Source organism: Glandiceps talaboti, chromosome 13 (assembly GCF_964340395.1).
Source record: "Glandiceps talaboti chromosome 13, keGlaTala1.1, whole genome shotgun sequence".
In the NCBI taxonomy this organism is placed as follows: Eukaryota; Metazoa; Hemichordata; class Enteropneusta; family Spengelidae; genus Glandiceps; species Glandiceps talaboti.
The window spans coordinates 12,049,394-12,065,535 of record NC_135561.1 but is presented as its reverse complement, the minus strand read 5'-3'; the positions used below and the strand labels follow the sequence as shown (position 1 = coordinate 12,065,535).

General features: G+C 37.2%; 1 protein-coding gene across 1 annotated transcript; it reads right to left on the bottom strand.

The window, feature by feature from the left end:
• Window positions 1–4,439: 4,439 nt before the first annotated feature.
• On the bottom strand, window positions 4,440–14,164 carry LOC144444251 (organic cation transporter protein-like). Its single transcript, XM_078133663.1, has 10 exons — window positions 13,730–14,164; window positions 12,761–12,864; window positions 11,900–11,958; window positions 10,992–11,160; window positions 10,655–10,808; window positions 9,618–9,724; window positions 8,256–8,473; window positions 7,677–7,791; window positions 6,444–6,699; window positions 4,440–4,694 (listed from the first exon to the last, which is right to left on the bottom strand). Exons 1-10 carry the CDS (start codon window positions 14,162–14,164, stop codon window positions 4,440–4,442), a joined length of 1,872 nt encoding a protein of 623 aa, XP_077989789.1.
• Between the last annotated feature and the right edge of the window lie 1,978 nt (window positions 14,165–16,142).

Sequence of the window (16,142 nt, the reverse complement as noted above, 5' to 3'; positions counted from 1 at the left end):
ATAACACATGAACAATTGAAACATTAATATTACGATACGTTTTCAAGTTGAGATTTCTTTCTGAACGACATTTACGCTAGCGAATAAGGGTAATAATTAAAATCTGATCTAGGAATATGGCTAGTTTCGATTCCTCAATTTCCTTCGTATTTTGTCGTTTGTTTTCGATCGATTTTTTGTCCATGGAGGAGTGTCAAATTCACAACGATACCACAAATCCCTGCCGGAACAACAAAATCCGAAAACAAACCACAAACGAAAGATACAGAGATAAATAATTTCAACAGCGTTGTATTCGTACGTTAAATTTCAATCAAACCGGAGTAAATTTAAGTAGGAGTTACCACTGACGTGTATAATGTCGACCCTAGTTGTTGGAGTTACCGGCCGGTGGAGTGTGAATCACGTAGTTTGTCATCACATCAGCATTTTTTCCTTCGATCACGTTTTTTGCTTTCATCATTTGCAGGTGGAAGGCATGAAACAAATCCCAATATCGATGTACATATTACAAAAGCTAAGTACCAACGCATTTCGCTTTCGTAAGGAATAACTACATTTTAACCCCCTTATGTAACCCCTATTATTAGAATGCAAATATATTAAGTATAATCTATAAATAATATGTATATCTAATATCATGGAGGATATCCATCAACTGTTCAAACATTGCCAGAATATACTTTTAATGTCATCATCGATATACACTGTTGATGTTACAATGTATAAGTTTGATATGGGTTTGATGTAAGAATTTCATTCGCGCAAGAAAGATTCTAAACTCAGTCTGTTCAACTTTAAATTCATTGACTATGTCTATTTCTAGCGACAGTACACAGGTACGTAAACTGACTATGGCGATATTAATACCAATGATGATTCGATTCGTGTAGAGCTGGTGTTGCTGTTAAGGGGGACCTAAGGCGGGGCTGGTTTGTACAGCTGGTATAATTGCTGTTAAGGGAGAACAAAGCCATAGCTGATTATATCCGTTCTTAAGGCCTTGGGACTCTTCATTTAATATGAATTCTCTGAAATAGAGTTATAAAAATAACTCGGGCTTCGAACTTGACAAAGGCATGCAATACACTTGTGGTAAGGCATTATGGGATAAATACAATGTCAGGCGCTTCACACAAAAAGTTGAGCCATACCTGTGTTTCAGTTTAAAGGTGATTCACTAAAATCATTGACTCGTCATGTAAATTTAACAAATATTATGTAATCTAATTCATCCAATCACAATCAGTAATATGGAATTGTAAAACTCTAAGGACATATGAATTCATCTTAATAACCTCGAACAACATACAACCATGATAGAACCATCCAGAAACCAACAAGAAAACGGATATTCCACACTTCAATAGCAGGATCGCATTTTGTGCTATATTTAGTGTTAATGAAACAAACCATTTAAATGTATTGCAACAGATTACTGTACTCATTCAATCTTCCTATCTTAAAGTGTAGCATGTCCAGTTTCTAAATTCGTTTCTGCGTGGTTTTACAGTAACAAAAAAGCTGCATGGTATTGTGAAATTCACTGAAATCGTTATTTATCACAGAGTTAAGATTTTTATTCTAGTACATTTCATACGAATACGATTGTGCTTAATTAACTTCATACAAAAACCTTAAACTGTTAAAACCATATTGCATTTGCAGAATTCTAAGCCTGCATTTAGCATGACAGCCATTTCATCACGTCATCTCTCATTGGTATATGAATATGATATGTTAATAGAGTCACTCATGAATTTCGAATACTTATTGTTGTTTTTATCATTGATGATATTATGTTTACTTATATTGTTTGTCTGATCAATCAAGGCTCATTTCAATATAGTCCTAGTCTCACAGACGTAGTTTTAAAATTATATATGTGTGACAGTGTTAAATACTACGTAAAGTATGCATGTATGCATGTATGCATGCATGTATGCATGTATGTATGTATGTATGTATGTATGTATGTATGACGTTAAACATCAATATCATATTCGTTTTAATGTGTTTACACGATATAATAAACCGACATAGGTCAATAAAATATGTCGTTTTTTCCTGTTTACATGGAAACCTTTAGACTTGCACCAGTCCCTAGAGAGATTTTTTGTGCTTGTATTTCAGTTTTAGTTTTGACGTGTTCGAATAAAACGTTAACAAATCAACAATATCATATTCGTTTTAATGCATTTTTATGTGTTTAAAAGATATAGTAAACCGACTGACGGGCATTTTCACTGTTTACACGGAAACACCTACACTGGCACAGTCCCTTGGGAGATCTTTGGGTTTGTTATTCATTTTGAACACTTTTGTAAAGGAAAATGTCCCCATTTAAAAAACAATCCCAGGTACTTGCTATAGTAGTCTCACAAGGCGTGTGCGTATGTATGTATGTATGTATGTATGTATGTATGTATGTATGTATGTATGTATGTATGTATGTATGTATGTGCGCATGTATGTATGTATGTATGTATGTATGTATGTATGTATGTATGTATGTATGTATGTGTGTGTGTGTATGTGTGTATGTATGTATGTATGTATGTATGTATGTATGTATGTATGTATGTATGTATGTAATATTATGTATGTATTTATGTATGTAATGCATGACTATTCATGATTGTATGTGTATGTGTGCATATATATGTAAGCCTTGTGTATGTAAAGACAACAAGTATTGACAATTTATTCATCCACATTGTGAGAGAACAGCTCTATAGATATACTAATCTAGCCTTACATATCTTGAATGGCAATGTTCAGTTCAGCTAGTTAATAGTCAACGTTCATTTTCTCCACTAAATATCGTCATTACAAATCACTGCACATCATGACTATACATTGCTCTGGATGCTGTCACGAACTTAGGTAATTTAGTAACTACCAGGTAATTTCAGGGCCACCATGAAATTTAGTACGTCTTCGAAAGTAGGAGACTTGCTTGTTCGTGTATACTTAGATTCTAAAATTCTCAGAAATGTTCTATAATGACGAAAGATCGTGCACTAACAGCTAAAATGTAATGTTGAGTACCATTGACATGATATAAAGTAAACATCACTATCATAACAGCAATCACACGCGCCTATTTTCTGTATAATTACTTTATTATCAGTCTGTTGTTCTACTTACAATACTATATTAAATGTAGTCTTACTACATTCAAAATGATAGTCATTTAACTGACCAGTGTACACGTTTTCTCCTAACACGTACCAGTTCATATATCATTTGAGCAAATGATTAAATAGTACCGGAGGTATAACAAATAACCCAAGGAAAGCAGTCTGAAAAGTGAATAGCGGGAAACTTCAATTCGATCTAAGGGCCATATTTCCAACTTTTAATACCCTTTACGTACTGTGCACGCGTATAGAGTATTCCCATGTTAGTAGTATTCAATCAATATGTTCACATGCTTTGTAGTATACTGTATGAAATAAAAATATTGTTCATCAGTTATATGTCGACTGATAACAAAGACAGAGACATGTAATTTCATTTGATTTCTTGATATCTGCTGTTAATCACTTAACCAAAACTCAAGCCGGGAAATGAGTATTTTGGATCACAGTCACTGTTGTGGGTGCCATCTTGGGTTTTCCGGGGTTAACGTTACTTACATGCACCCCCCCCCCCCCTTCTGAAATAGCTCTTTTATTTGTACCATGTTGTCCAACTGTGGCAAATTCTACCGTGGCCGACGGCGACAAATCGGTCTTCTAATTCAAGTGTTTTTTTCCAGCGTATCGCCGCTATTCCAACGGCAAATGGACCTAACCAACGTAACAATTATTGATTCATTGCATGGTTATCAGTAGCAAATTCACTGATCAATATGTTCTGCTACTATGAAATGGTTTTACTGGTGGAATTTTGCAGACAACAGCGATTTGGTTTATATGTTCTGATATTACGGTCCAATGGTGGCAGTGGTAGAATCTGGCAGCTGTAGGATATGTGACACCAATGGTTATGATGGGATGTCATAACCACGACATAATGTAACGTTGGATAATACAATGAGTCCAAGTAAAATGGGATGCAATTCCCTGAGAACCGATATGTACCAGATTTAAACTTAATGCCTGAATAATGAAGGGGCAAAGTCTTTAGATATTCATACCTACACACCAGAAGATATTCAATTAGTTATTTTTGAAGTATGTACCAAATTTTATTGAATTTGAAGATTTTTACAGCTAATGCATGTTAAATTGATCTATTCTGCTTAGCTGTGTCCCTTTACCCCCCCCCCCCACCCCCTCCATCTTTAGCCATCGTTAGCTATATACTCATTTACAAAATACAAGGTCAAATTTGATTTTTTTTTTCAATGGCGCCATTCGTGTTATATATGTGTTTTTTTATCTCTGACCGACGACGCCATTTTCCCCACAGACAAATATTTTACCAAACAATTATTTGTCTTCAGGTGATTCAGTGATAGTGACAACAACTGGAGGTTTGTCTTGGCTTTGTCCACTTTGTTTGGAGAACTGAACATCTTCGTCTTCATCACCTTGACGAAAAGTTCTCATTTCACAGAAAAGCTGGGGTTCTATAGAAACACGTAATTTCCTGTATGGCGTTGATGAGATTACGTTTCCTCTGTCCGATTCTGGCACCGCACGTTGAAATTCGTCAGTTCTTGTGTCTGTGTCGCCCACTTCTCTCTGCAAATGAAAGTTTTTTTAATTAGATTTTTCATGAAAGAAAATAAATATACACTGTCTGTTTATTATGATTAATAAGATACTGGAAATGTAAAAAAAAAAGGAACAATATTTTGATGAGTCGAGCTTTCATCTGGAAAATAAACTTAGTTGATTTCAAGATGTCTTGGATATCTCAAACACCAGTGCAGGATAATGAGTACATGTGTGCCCTTCAGGTTCAAAACACAAGTACAAACACAACAAAGATTTCAAACCTGGTGATGAAACCGTACACACCTCAGAAATTGAGGATAATTGCACTTGAAATATGGATGTCACAACTGCAGTAATTATGTACCGGCCATAATAAAACTACCATGATAATGTTCAAAATGAATTTAATTTCATCCTGAACAAACATTTTCTTTAATTCTATATGTCTGGCCCTGTCAATACCTGTAACGTATGTAGTATGTATGTACTACACATGAATCTTATTTTTTATTAACGATACGTCACTATGTCGTTCCGTCCTCAACAGCCTTCTCTTTTGTAGGCAACTACTTCAGGGCATCCAGGCTATCTCCATTTAATACCCCGAGACTCTCGTTGGGGACTACATCCACCTCCCGGGGGGTACTCCCATTAATTGGGTATACGTATACGTGCCGCCCTTTGGGGTAGAGTTTTTTGCCCTTTGGTCTGAAATGGGTACTGTTATTTTAAAGCTACTGAGTCTAAAATGGGGTCCACATTTCACAATTTTTTATTTTGTTTGGTCTAAAATGGGGTCCTGGAAGGAGCTCCTTAATAAATTCTCGACGAGTTCAGGATTTTCCCCTGCTAATTCACTGGTTGAGATAGCATGCACACCCCCTGAAACGCTTGGTCCTAGAAATCTCCCCATAATGCATTGTTACGTTAACTGCGCATGCGCAAAATTGCACCTATGAGTTCAACATCGGTCTAAAATGGGGTCTGGGGTTGACAGCATTGGCCACACACCCCTACCAGACCTGGCCAATGGTACCCCCCGAGATCCATCTAACGAGAGTTTGGAGTATTGCATTGCTGTCTATTGCATAGTGTCGGTTACTCAGACTCTTGCCGTTGAGGGGAAATACAATGTCGAACTTTGTAAGGTGCAACATGGCCGCTGCCGGGATCTGGGATAGTCACTGATTGGACAAAGTTGATTCTGAATTTTCATTTTCATCAACTCTATCAGAAATCATGGTATGAACCTTTTGAGAACCATCTTTGTCAGGAGATAAATCAAAATAATACTCTTAGCAAGAGTTGCCAACATGTGATTTTACTAAAGAGGTCATGTTGTGGGTCAGCCTATCCGTGCAGCCATCTTATAACAATCACTGACGTTGTATTTTTCCAGACTCTACTGGAGTGGAGCCTCAACAATGGCAAGAGTCTGGGCCAGCGAGACGACCTTTTGCAAGGAGTAAGATGGCCGCTGATTGGTCGAAAAAGATTCCGAATTTTCATTTTCATCAACTCTGTATATATTTAACAGAAATCATCATATAAACGCCATGAAAATCGCTTTTGTTAGGAGATTAAAGCACAATACTCTTAGCAATAGTTAAAAACCCTAGGCTTGTGGTTTTACTACAGAGCCCCAGAGGTCATGTTGTAGGTCAGACTCTCCATGCAGCCATCTTGTAAGGACCACTGACATTTTAATGCCTCAGACTCTCCGCTAGGGTCCGAGAGTCTGGATAACCGAAAATATGTATAATACAGACTAACATAAGCAACTTGTACAGTCTTATCCTTCCATCGACCCAGTTTTGTTTCAACAAACGACTCCCCTTCTTCCATCGTGTCTGGTAGTTTTCTCCCTCTTGTCTCGGGCAAATGTAGTGCGAGAAATGCAGAAATTGTTGGCAGTATACAAAATACAAGTTGAGGTAGATGCTGCCATAAAATACGAGATATCAAAATCTGTGGTGCAAGGAAAGCTCCTATCAGTCCGAACATACTTGTAAAACTTGCACCGAAGGACCTAAATCAGCAGAACGGAAATAAATCAAAACATAAGCATGTTGTAATAACAAACAAAGGCGATACATGTATTTCTGGTCAACTGGAATATAGTTGTTGGATATCCATTAAAATATTCTTCCTACAAATGTGACCAAAATTTGATATTTATTTATTCTGAAGGATTGTTGTAAGTTCATGATTCAAGACCAAATGAGGTTATGAGGTTCAAATTCTTTACTTTTGTGTGTCTAATGGAATTGATTTTTCTGGTATACTTTTAGACCCAGAAGGTAAAGGTCAAGGCCAAATATAAAGCTACTGGTACTAGTTTGCAGAAGGGTCATATTTGATATTACGCCTTGGAAAGATAATTGAATTAAGCGCTTTTTTTGTTTCTATACAAATGGTGGATTGTGTACAAATAGAACAACGTGCAAGAAAAGCCTGAACTATGATAGTTGGTCGTGATGGTCAATGTCAAGATGATCTAAAAGGAAAGCTTATCGGGGTAGATGCTATCTATGCATTTGAGTGATGCAGTAAAAGCTAAATTTACAAAAGATGTCTGAAATTCAGTCATTATTCCTGGAGGGCAAGGTTAAGCTAAAAAGAGATGACATCAGAAAAAAGTCGCATAGGTTTAGTATTTTAAGAGTAGAAACTTGAATGAACTCTCAAAGCCTTGTGGTGGTGAGCGTAATTGGTGTCAAGATGAAAGGTCGACATCTTTTAAGAAAGTTTGTTTATCTTGTTTACCTTGTTCTCTATTAAGCGTGAACAAGATTTACAAGAAATTGACCACATTAATTAAGACCTCACAAAGTGTTTGTATATTGACTTGATGTTCACCTTGACCGACCCTAAGGTCAAAGTCTTTAAGCAAAGTGTACACTTGATAATATGGGTGGGAAATCTGTGTCCCACTTGTGTATTTCACAGATAAAATCATCGTTCCATTGTTCATTTCAAAAAGCTTTCCTAAATGGATTTACTAACCTTACAACAGTTGGATATAGTTCACCTGAGTATATATAATTTAAGGCATGGACACCACCTGCTACAAATTTTCCCATGGAACTGAGTAGTATCCTAATCCAAAGAAGGTGACCACCTGAAATTCCATATATGAAACATAAAATGAATAACTAAATAACTGCAGATGAAAAATACTGTTGTGGATTTTCGCCCTGTCTACTTCAATTCCCCATGGTTGTTAAGCGGTGGTGTCACTTGACTGTTGTCGTCCAGTGTGTGTGGTGACATGTTGGTGTATGCAGTCTGTGCTCTCAAAGTAATGGTCAACTAGTTGTTTAGCTGTTAGATTTGTCTCCTGTAATGGTCACCTAATGTGTACTTATCCGACTAGGATGCTTAAGCCACACCATTTGGTAAGTGAATGGAGACTCTAGGGATGCTTGGGTTGTTATAAAACACTGGTATCCTCAATAATTTTCAGGGTGTACGACATTACGAGTAAGTTGTTATATCTAAAGGAACACTATTAAAAATGTTTCAGTTGCAGCTAGTGCAGCCATAACATTGTAATGTTGAAATATCTGAAAAATGGCTACTTACGGGTAGGTGTAAATATGGTTGCCAATGACAACACGCCACATAAAATAGTTAATATGAAATATGTCAATCTTCGCCCTAATCTTGTTTCGATAAGTATTCCAATGGTGATGTAGGCTGGAATTTCAACAGCGCCCGCGATGCCAGCATTTATGTAATCACTTCCACCAATATTTGATGTGTTGAAAATAAAACCATAGTAAACGATACCAGTGCTGAAACTGAAATTGTTCAAGTACGTAGAAGGAATATGAAGTTTGATGAAGTATAAGCATGATGAGGTGCATACAAAATAGTGCCAATGGCGTTGTAGCACAACTGTATTTAGCTGTTGCCTGGGCATGGCTTTGTTGCTAGGCATATTTGCATACATTTTTGGAATCTTTAGTAATTTGCCTGCCCTTCTCACTTTTCAGTTTTGTGATATAAACCATACCATCATTTAGCTGACGCTATGGTATGGTCTTGTTGCTAGGCATATTTGCATACATTTGTGGAATCTTTAGTAATTTGCCTGCCCTCGCTTTTCAGCTTTGTGATTGAAACCATCAGTTAGCTGTTGCTATGGCATGGTCTTGTTGCTAGGCATATTTGCATACATGTTTGAATTTCTATGCATTTACCTCCCCATCCCTATTATCTTTGTAATATGCATCATCATTTCACAGTTGGTAAGAGTTTGGTTATGGTTGCTAGGAACAAATGTGTCAAAATGTTTTCGACAATAACTGCAGAATAACACCTCCAGAAACATCCCCATTATAACTCAGCCCAATCTGCCGGGTAATTTTGGAATTATAGATTTTTCACCAAAATGACACATTTTATAGCTAATTTGCATATCACTGATGGGATCATCATGTCTTGAACAATTCTTAATCAAAACACCTTTAAGAACGTTCCAACCAAATGTCAAAATGATCTGCCAGTAATTTTGGAGTTTTAAGTTTTTTGACCATTTTGATTTGTACAATTTCCCAACTAGACACCAAAGGTAATATACCCACCAAATATCATGGCAATCAGTCCAGCAGTTTTTGACATTAAGCTGTTTATACACATACACATCCGACACAGACAGACAGACAGACAGACAGACAGACAGACAGACAGACAGACAGACAGACAGACAGACAGACAGACAGACACTTTGTTATTTCTATAACACTCATGACCCTTATCAGTTCAGTTGTGCTTAAAAACAAAGTTTCAAATAATTTAAATATATTTACCTTGAGAAGGTATAGTCTAAGATCATTTTTAAATAACATTTTATCGACACAGTTTCCCGATGATATTTTTTTTGTTTTACACTGGGGTCTCATGAACATTTTGATCGCAGCTAAGAACTAAAATTGCACTAACCTGACGTATAAAAGTATACAACATTTCTTCCTCATATTTGGGTATCGAAATATCTCCAATGGTGAGACATGAACTTGGTTAACCTCTTCATTTTTCCCAGGAATATACTGTAAGATGGAAACATGTTAGGGAACATTTGATGAGCATCTTTTAAGTTCCAGCTACTAATTACTTTCTGTCAAGCTGGTCGATAAGGTATCCCGCACATGTCAGAAAGAAAGAAAGGGAACTAGAAGCGTACGTTCTCAGTGTCTGTTTGTCTCTCTGTCTCCCTGTCTCTGCCTCCGTCAGTGTGTGAACCTGCCAGCTTGCCTTCATGTCTGTCTGTCTTCCCGTCTGTCTCTCCGTCTCTCTGCCTGCATTCTCTCCTTCAACATGTTATATATTCCAGATGCATGAAAATAGGTAATTCTTACTTTCAAAGCCACTATAGTCTGTATCTCAGTCACTGTGTTAAAACTCTCGCAATTTGTTTTAATTTAATTATTACAACTTGGTGGATTAAGGTAATAATTTTCTCCCTAGTCAGCAAGCTATCTGTGCTTTTGAATCCTTCACGTCTAGAGGAATCAGAAGTTATGGACAAAAGTTTGTTTTTGTAAATGACTAACCTCTAACTGTTATAATGACGTAGAGAGGGTATCAAGTCAGAGACAGTGAAGGGCCCCTCTAATGTCTATGCTTAAAGTGGCGTATTATATATGGACATAATTAAATGTCCACAATAAAACACTAACTTATGGGCAAAATTGCATGATTGGTTAACAAAGACATGGTGTTAATTACTCTGTGGGTGGTTTCGTTTGAATTTGAAATTTCATCTAAGGACCTCTTTCTTCAAAGCCATGGATACCCGCTGGACAATGTGTGAGGTAATCTCTTAGCGGACACAGTCTCTATGTCTATGGATCATAACAATGGCTAGAATCCTTGTTGCTTGGTGGCAATTAGTAACACATCTCATGAATATATTATTACTGAAAATCGATGAAAAATTGTGTCTCGTTGTCTCGCATTAGGTTCATTATTACATTTACCGATGCCTTGTCGGTTGGGAGCTCTTCGTTTTGTGTGTTGAATAAGTTTTTCTTGTAAGGTACATTGTTCACTCGAGCTGTTTTCCTGATAATCTTCTTGGCTTTGTCAATTTTTCCTTTCGACAGCAGCCACCGGGGTGATTCTGGAATGAAACTACGAGAAAATTGACAGTAAATACAAGATTTGGATTATGTCTCCACTTCACATATCCCAGATGACACAATTGAAGACTTGAATTGCAACTAACTTTCTCCAAGCTTCCACTCTTCGTTGGATCACAAAGTCAAGACATTAGTGTCACTTTAAAGTAAAGTAAAAAGAAAAAATGATAATTACCACCAATACACGAGGAAGATAATACAAGGAACATTGAACGCAAACTTCAAGTGTCGCCAATCTCTGATAAAGTATGCAAGGATGGCGATTCCAGTGTAACCAAAACCAAAAAATAGATTGCATAGTACGCCAACCATCGCTCGTTTGGAAGGTCCGACCAATTCAGTCACTTCAAGAAAGAGAGGAGATATAATATGATTATTTGAAGAGACTCATGCATGGCATCAACATGCGAAGAATGAAAATAAGAATGAAGAGATGAAAACTTGTCATTAACAAAACATGGGACTGGTCAGTTTCTCCTCCTCCCCACAATTCGGATGATGGGGGTTCTTCCATTGGGTCTTTAAAAGTCGCTAAATCCACTCCTCCCCTCTCTTTAGAAACCAAAATACGGTACGGAAATATCCTTCCTTTGCAGTGCATAATCTCATAGACACTGTCTATGATGAAATAAATCGGGATCGTCTACGTTTAATTGTAGCAGTCGTGCAATTCACGAGCGTGCACCTTGGGGTCCCAAGCTATGAAAATGAGTCAATACTAACGACACTCAAATTTGTTTTTGATCAAACGCTTACATTACTTTATGGAAGATTGCCGTGAGTAGCCTCTATTGTATCACCTAATAAGCAAAGTTCAACAAGGTGATCAGCACTAGATGAGTAAATGTTAGTAAGAGATGGCGTAGTGTTTGTTTGCACCATGTTTGTCAACAAAATGACAATCACGAGTATCTGTATCGGTCAACTTTTAAACTATATAGGTGAATGTTTGATACATAACGTGGTAGAGAGATATGGCAGACGTACTCAAAACAAAGCCTTGTACATACATTCCCATGTTACATGCACCAACAACAAATTGTAGTATTAAAAACAATACGTAGTTGTGTGTAAACGTTTCACCAATAGCTGACACGAATCCCACTATGACAGTCACCATAAGCGTTTTCAACCGACCAATCCTTTTAAAAGAAAACACGGTCGTGTGTAAGGACACGAAAAAATGGTACTAACTTAAATGTCATTATTACATAGTAAACGTTCATGGAAGTTAGAAAGGTTTCACGTTATACCAATACAACATAATAATCTAGTCACTACACGTAACGTAATTAAGGTGTAACTCCACCGCCAAGGAACGGATGTCGCTAAAAGGAATGGTAAAACGAATGCCAGAAAACGAATGACAGCAATTACAGTATGTAACCAGCTGTGGAATGACACCCTTTTCTAAAGTGGAATGACTGTTTACATGTAAATGCATGTCATTCGTTTTTCAAAGCAATGGAATTGTTCTCATTCCACTTAGCGATCGCACAAAGAACACAATCATGGTTGATCACAATCACATCAAAAGCTAGTCCTGCTTGCATACGGAGTAAGTCGATCGTCCCGTCCTTCTCCGTAAAGTTCCAATTTCGACACTTGTTTGGATCTAGATTACGAGCGACTACTATACTATCATCAAAGAGATGTCAAATGAGTACATATTCGATCGATTGCTAATATTTGATCGGTGGGTATGTAATTCTTCGGTAATTGGTGCGGAAGCAATTTTGCACTCGCAATAGGCTGAGTACATCGTTTTTCGCAGGACGGTGTTGAGTGTCATGTCAGTAATCTAGACAGGACTAATCAAAAGCCTTTGTCCTGTGAACTTTGCAGTATAGGACGTTGACCCGAAATTCGTATGTATGTGACCTCAGACCACTACTTTTCGTTTAGTGGTCTGAGATGTGACACACAGACATTGCGCATTATTACCTATCAGAAAGAGGTCCAAAGATAATGTTTCCAAGAGCATTACCAAGCATAAATATTGAAGTTACTAGAGCAACCTGATATCCATCATCACAAACCAGGTCAAACTGCAAATGAATAAAACAAAGTAAGGCATATTTACAAAACGTAGTTTGTTTTTTTGTCATGTGATTGTACAGATAAAAGATCCAGACTGTTGTGTCCGCTTCCTTAGCTCAGACTACCAAGTAGACGAAATAATTCGCTGTGCTGGGTAGCGAGTGGTAACACAACCGGACCAACGACTGGATGCTAGTGGTTATATAAGCGGACCAAGGCCCGGACCTTTTAAAGTGATATTGCAAAATGCTGATCACTGACATTGAACTTTTTAAAGGTGAACTTAAAACACATCTGTTTAAACAATATTATAAGCTGTATTAATTTATTATCGCGTGTCTTTTACTAAGTAGTCATTTTAGCCTTTTTGTAATTATTGTAACCAATTTGTTGTTTTTAGCTTTATTATATTGTTTTACCGTGCTTTTAAATATATTGTATGTACAGCACTTTTGAATATTAATAAATAGAAAAGGCGCTTTAGAAAATAAACAAAATTTAAACTTTAAGTAACTTGAAATCAATCAGCTTTTGCTTTTGCGCAGAAACTTTCTGTTCGGCAAGGTGTGAAGGAACAACAATCTGAAAGGTTTGCTCGTACGCAAAGCATTCAGTTTACATCTGGCTAGTTGTTTATTGTTTTGATTTTTTGTTTTGTTGTCTATTTGCTTGTTCGTTTGTTTGTTTGTTGGTTGGTTGGTTGGTTTGTTGGTTTGTCCGGGGTGGGTAACGTGGGTTACCTCTGTACCATATTGAAACAATAATAAGTACTGTTATTATTATTGTTGTTGTTGTTGTTGTTGTTGTTGTTGTTGTTGTTGTTTGTTTGTTTGTTTGTTTGTTTTGTTTTTGTTGTTGTTTACTATCACCTACCTCGTGTATTGCGGTTGACATATACTGAGAAGTGTCATAAGTCCATCCTCGATGACAACTAATTAGGTCATAACTCGTATTCAAATCACGTTCCGCCCAGAGAGCGTCAAAGTCTGTTCCATTATAATTGTATCGTTTACATCTACTTCGTTTAAAACCCGACTGACATGTTGTTTCATCTTTGTCTGTAGGTACCAATAGACTCCATACAGTACCAGCACAATCGTCGGTGATGTTCAATAGTTCACATTGTTTGATTAAATCCACAGATTCCGGTACACTGCACCAGTGATCGGTACTCGCTAGCATAAACACTTGAGATGTGATTCTCATTGCAACTGGTACCATCGTTAAACACAAGAAAAATACACATCGTTTTTGATAAAGTCCGAATTCACCAACTACATTCTTCAATATATCATCATACTGAAGCATCTTCAAGTTTGCCCCAGACAGTTCTGTAACAGTAAAGCAAAAAATCAACGGTTGAATATACGTACACAGCACCAGAGAAGAGGCACAATGTAACGACGCACTTTAAATTTGACCTTGAACTCATGCCCTTGAACTCATTCAAATCAGGACCAGTGCCGTGAACACTTCCGGTAGTGTGTCTGAACTCTCTCGACAAATGCCCCGCCGACACAGTTTTCGAAACCTTTCATTTTAAATATTCATAGTTTTTTGACTGTCCATTATTGTTTTTCGGCATCTATCAAGTCAAATTGCTTGGATTTTGCTTATTTCATAACTTGTCCGGGAGTAAAAGTCAAAGTTGTGGATACAATATTGTAATAGTGATATTGTTGTACCCAGCAATAAATTTGTTAATTAAGAATTATATGTGCCACATACTCATACACACGTAAGTATGTATGTATGTATGTATGTATGTATGTATGTACATGTATGTATGTATGTATGTATGTATGAATGGATGTATGGATGTATGTATGGATGGATGGATGGATGGGTGGATGGATACACACGGACGCATGCATGCATGCAATAGAGGGCGTCCCATTTTACTTTTACTCATTGTATTATCTAACGTTACGTTATGTCGTGGTTTAACCACGACATAATTAAATGTAACGTTAGATAATACAATGATTCGAATGAATTGTTGTCATATATCCTGCAGCGGCCAGATCCTACCACTGCCACCATTGTACCGTAACATAGGGGTGGGTAAGGGGGTCGCCCAGTACGATTTACAGAAAACATAAATGTCCAATTACAAATTACGAACACAAAATTTCATTTTTTTACATTTACGATGAAAATACACAATTTACGAATTACCAAAAAAGGGCATTCTAATGAAAATACCACTTATTGTACTCTTGTCAACATACTGATGGTGAAATAAGCAGTCATTGTCTCCTTACATTTTGACACACTGTTTTCAAATGACTGTCTGTTGAATACATTTTCCCGGGATATATATTTAGGCAATTATACAAGCACGTAAAACAATACATTTCGGCGGGAACTACCACAACGAGGGAGCGGAGGGACCGAGTGGGGTGGGTCCAGGGAGTGTTTCCCCCCCCCCCTGCCGCTGTTACAACTTTGCGTGTACGAAAAAAATGGTACTTATACAGATTAATAGTTGATTACACTGTACGTCGACCACTGAATTACGATTTTGCGACTTTATTGCAAAGTTTTACAAATTACGTTCAGAACATATAGATCAAATCGCTGTTGCCATGTGCTATGTTTGCCATATTCCACCAGTACCACCATAGTCTAAAGTTCTAAACTGGTACAGTATTATTATACGTATTAAAAACTTCATTACTAATACCAGTTTAGTCAAGACGGTTATGAAAGGTGTTAAATTGTGGTGCTTCCCTGTAGTGAACGAAATGCAAAGGGCGCATGTCAGTAGTAATCCATCACAAACTGACAGGCTGTCGTCATCGCTCATTAATGTTCATTCGATACAGACCTTTCTAACGTTTTTTAGGACTGCACTGATATACAAATGAAAACTAAAATCAGGTGGGGACTCGACCACGTCATCGTGTTTATATGAACACGGTTAGGGGGAGCACAGATATATGTGTTCGAACAACCGTTTTGACTAGACTGGTATTAGTAATGAAGTTTTTAATATGTAATACTGTACGAGTTTAGAACTCTAGACTAATACAACCATTTCACAATTTGAGAAGGGTGTGCTCGATCTACATGTAGGTAACTCTGACCCCAGCAAATCAAAGATGACGGTGGTTTCAGAACCACTATATGGCAGATCGATTGAATATTTTTTATTTAGGTATGACAGTTTCATTCATCCATGAAACACTTCTCTTGCAGCTCCCATGGTTGCAACGGTACTATTTAGTTCTAGTCTATCTCGCCAACGACTCTGGTTAAATACTGTGTCACGTCATGAACTTAA

Excerpts from the sequence above, each read along its gene's own strand:
- LOC144444251 (XM_078133663.1), bottom strand. The coding sequence starts at position 14,164 with ATGCTTCAGTATGATGATATATTGAAGAATGTAGTTGGTGAATTCGGA. Across the intron at positions 12,865-13,729 it reads TGTCAACCGCAATACACGAG|TTTGACCTGGTTTGTGATGA; the intron begins GTAGGTGATAGT and ends ATTCATTTGCAG. Across the intron at positions 11,959-12,760 it reads TTTGGACCTCTTTCTGATAG|GATTGGTCGGTTGAAAACGC; the intron begins GTAATAATGCGC and ends TTCTTTTAAAAG.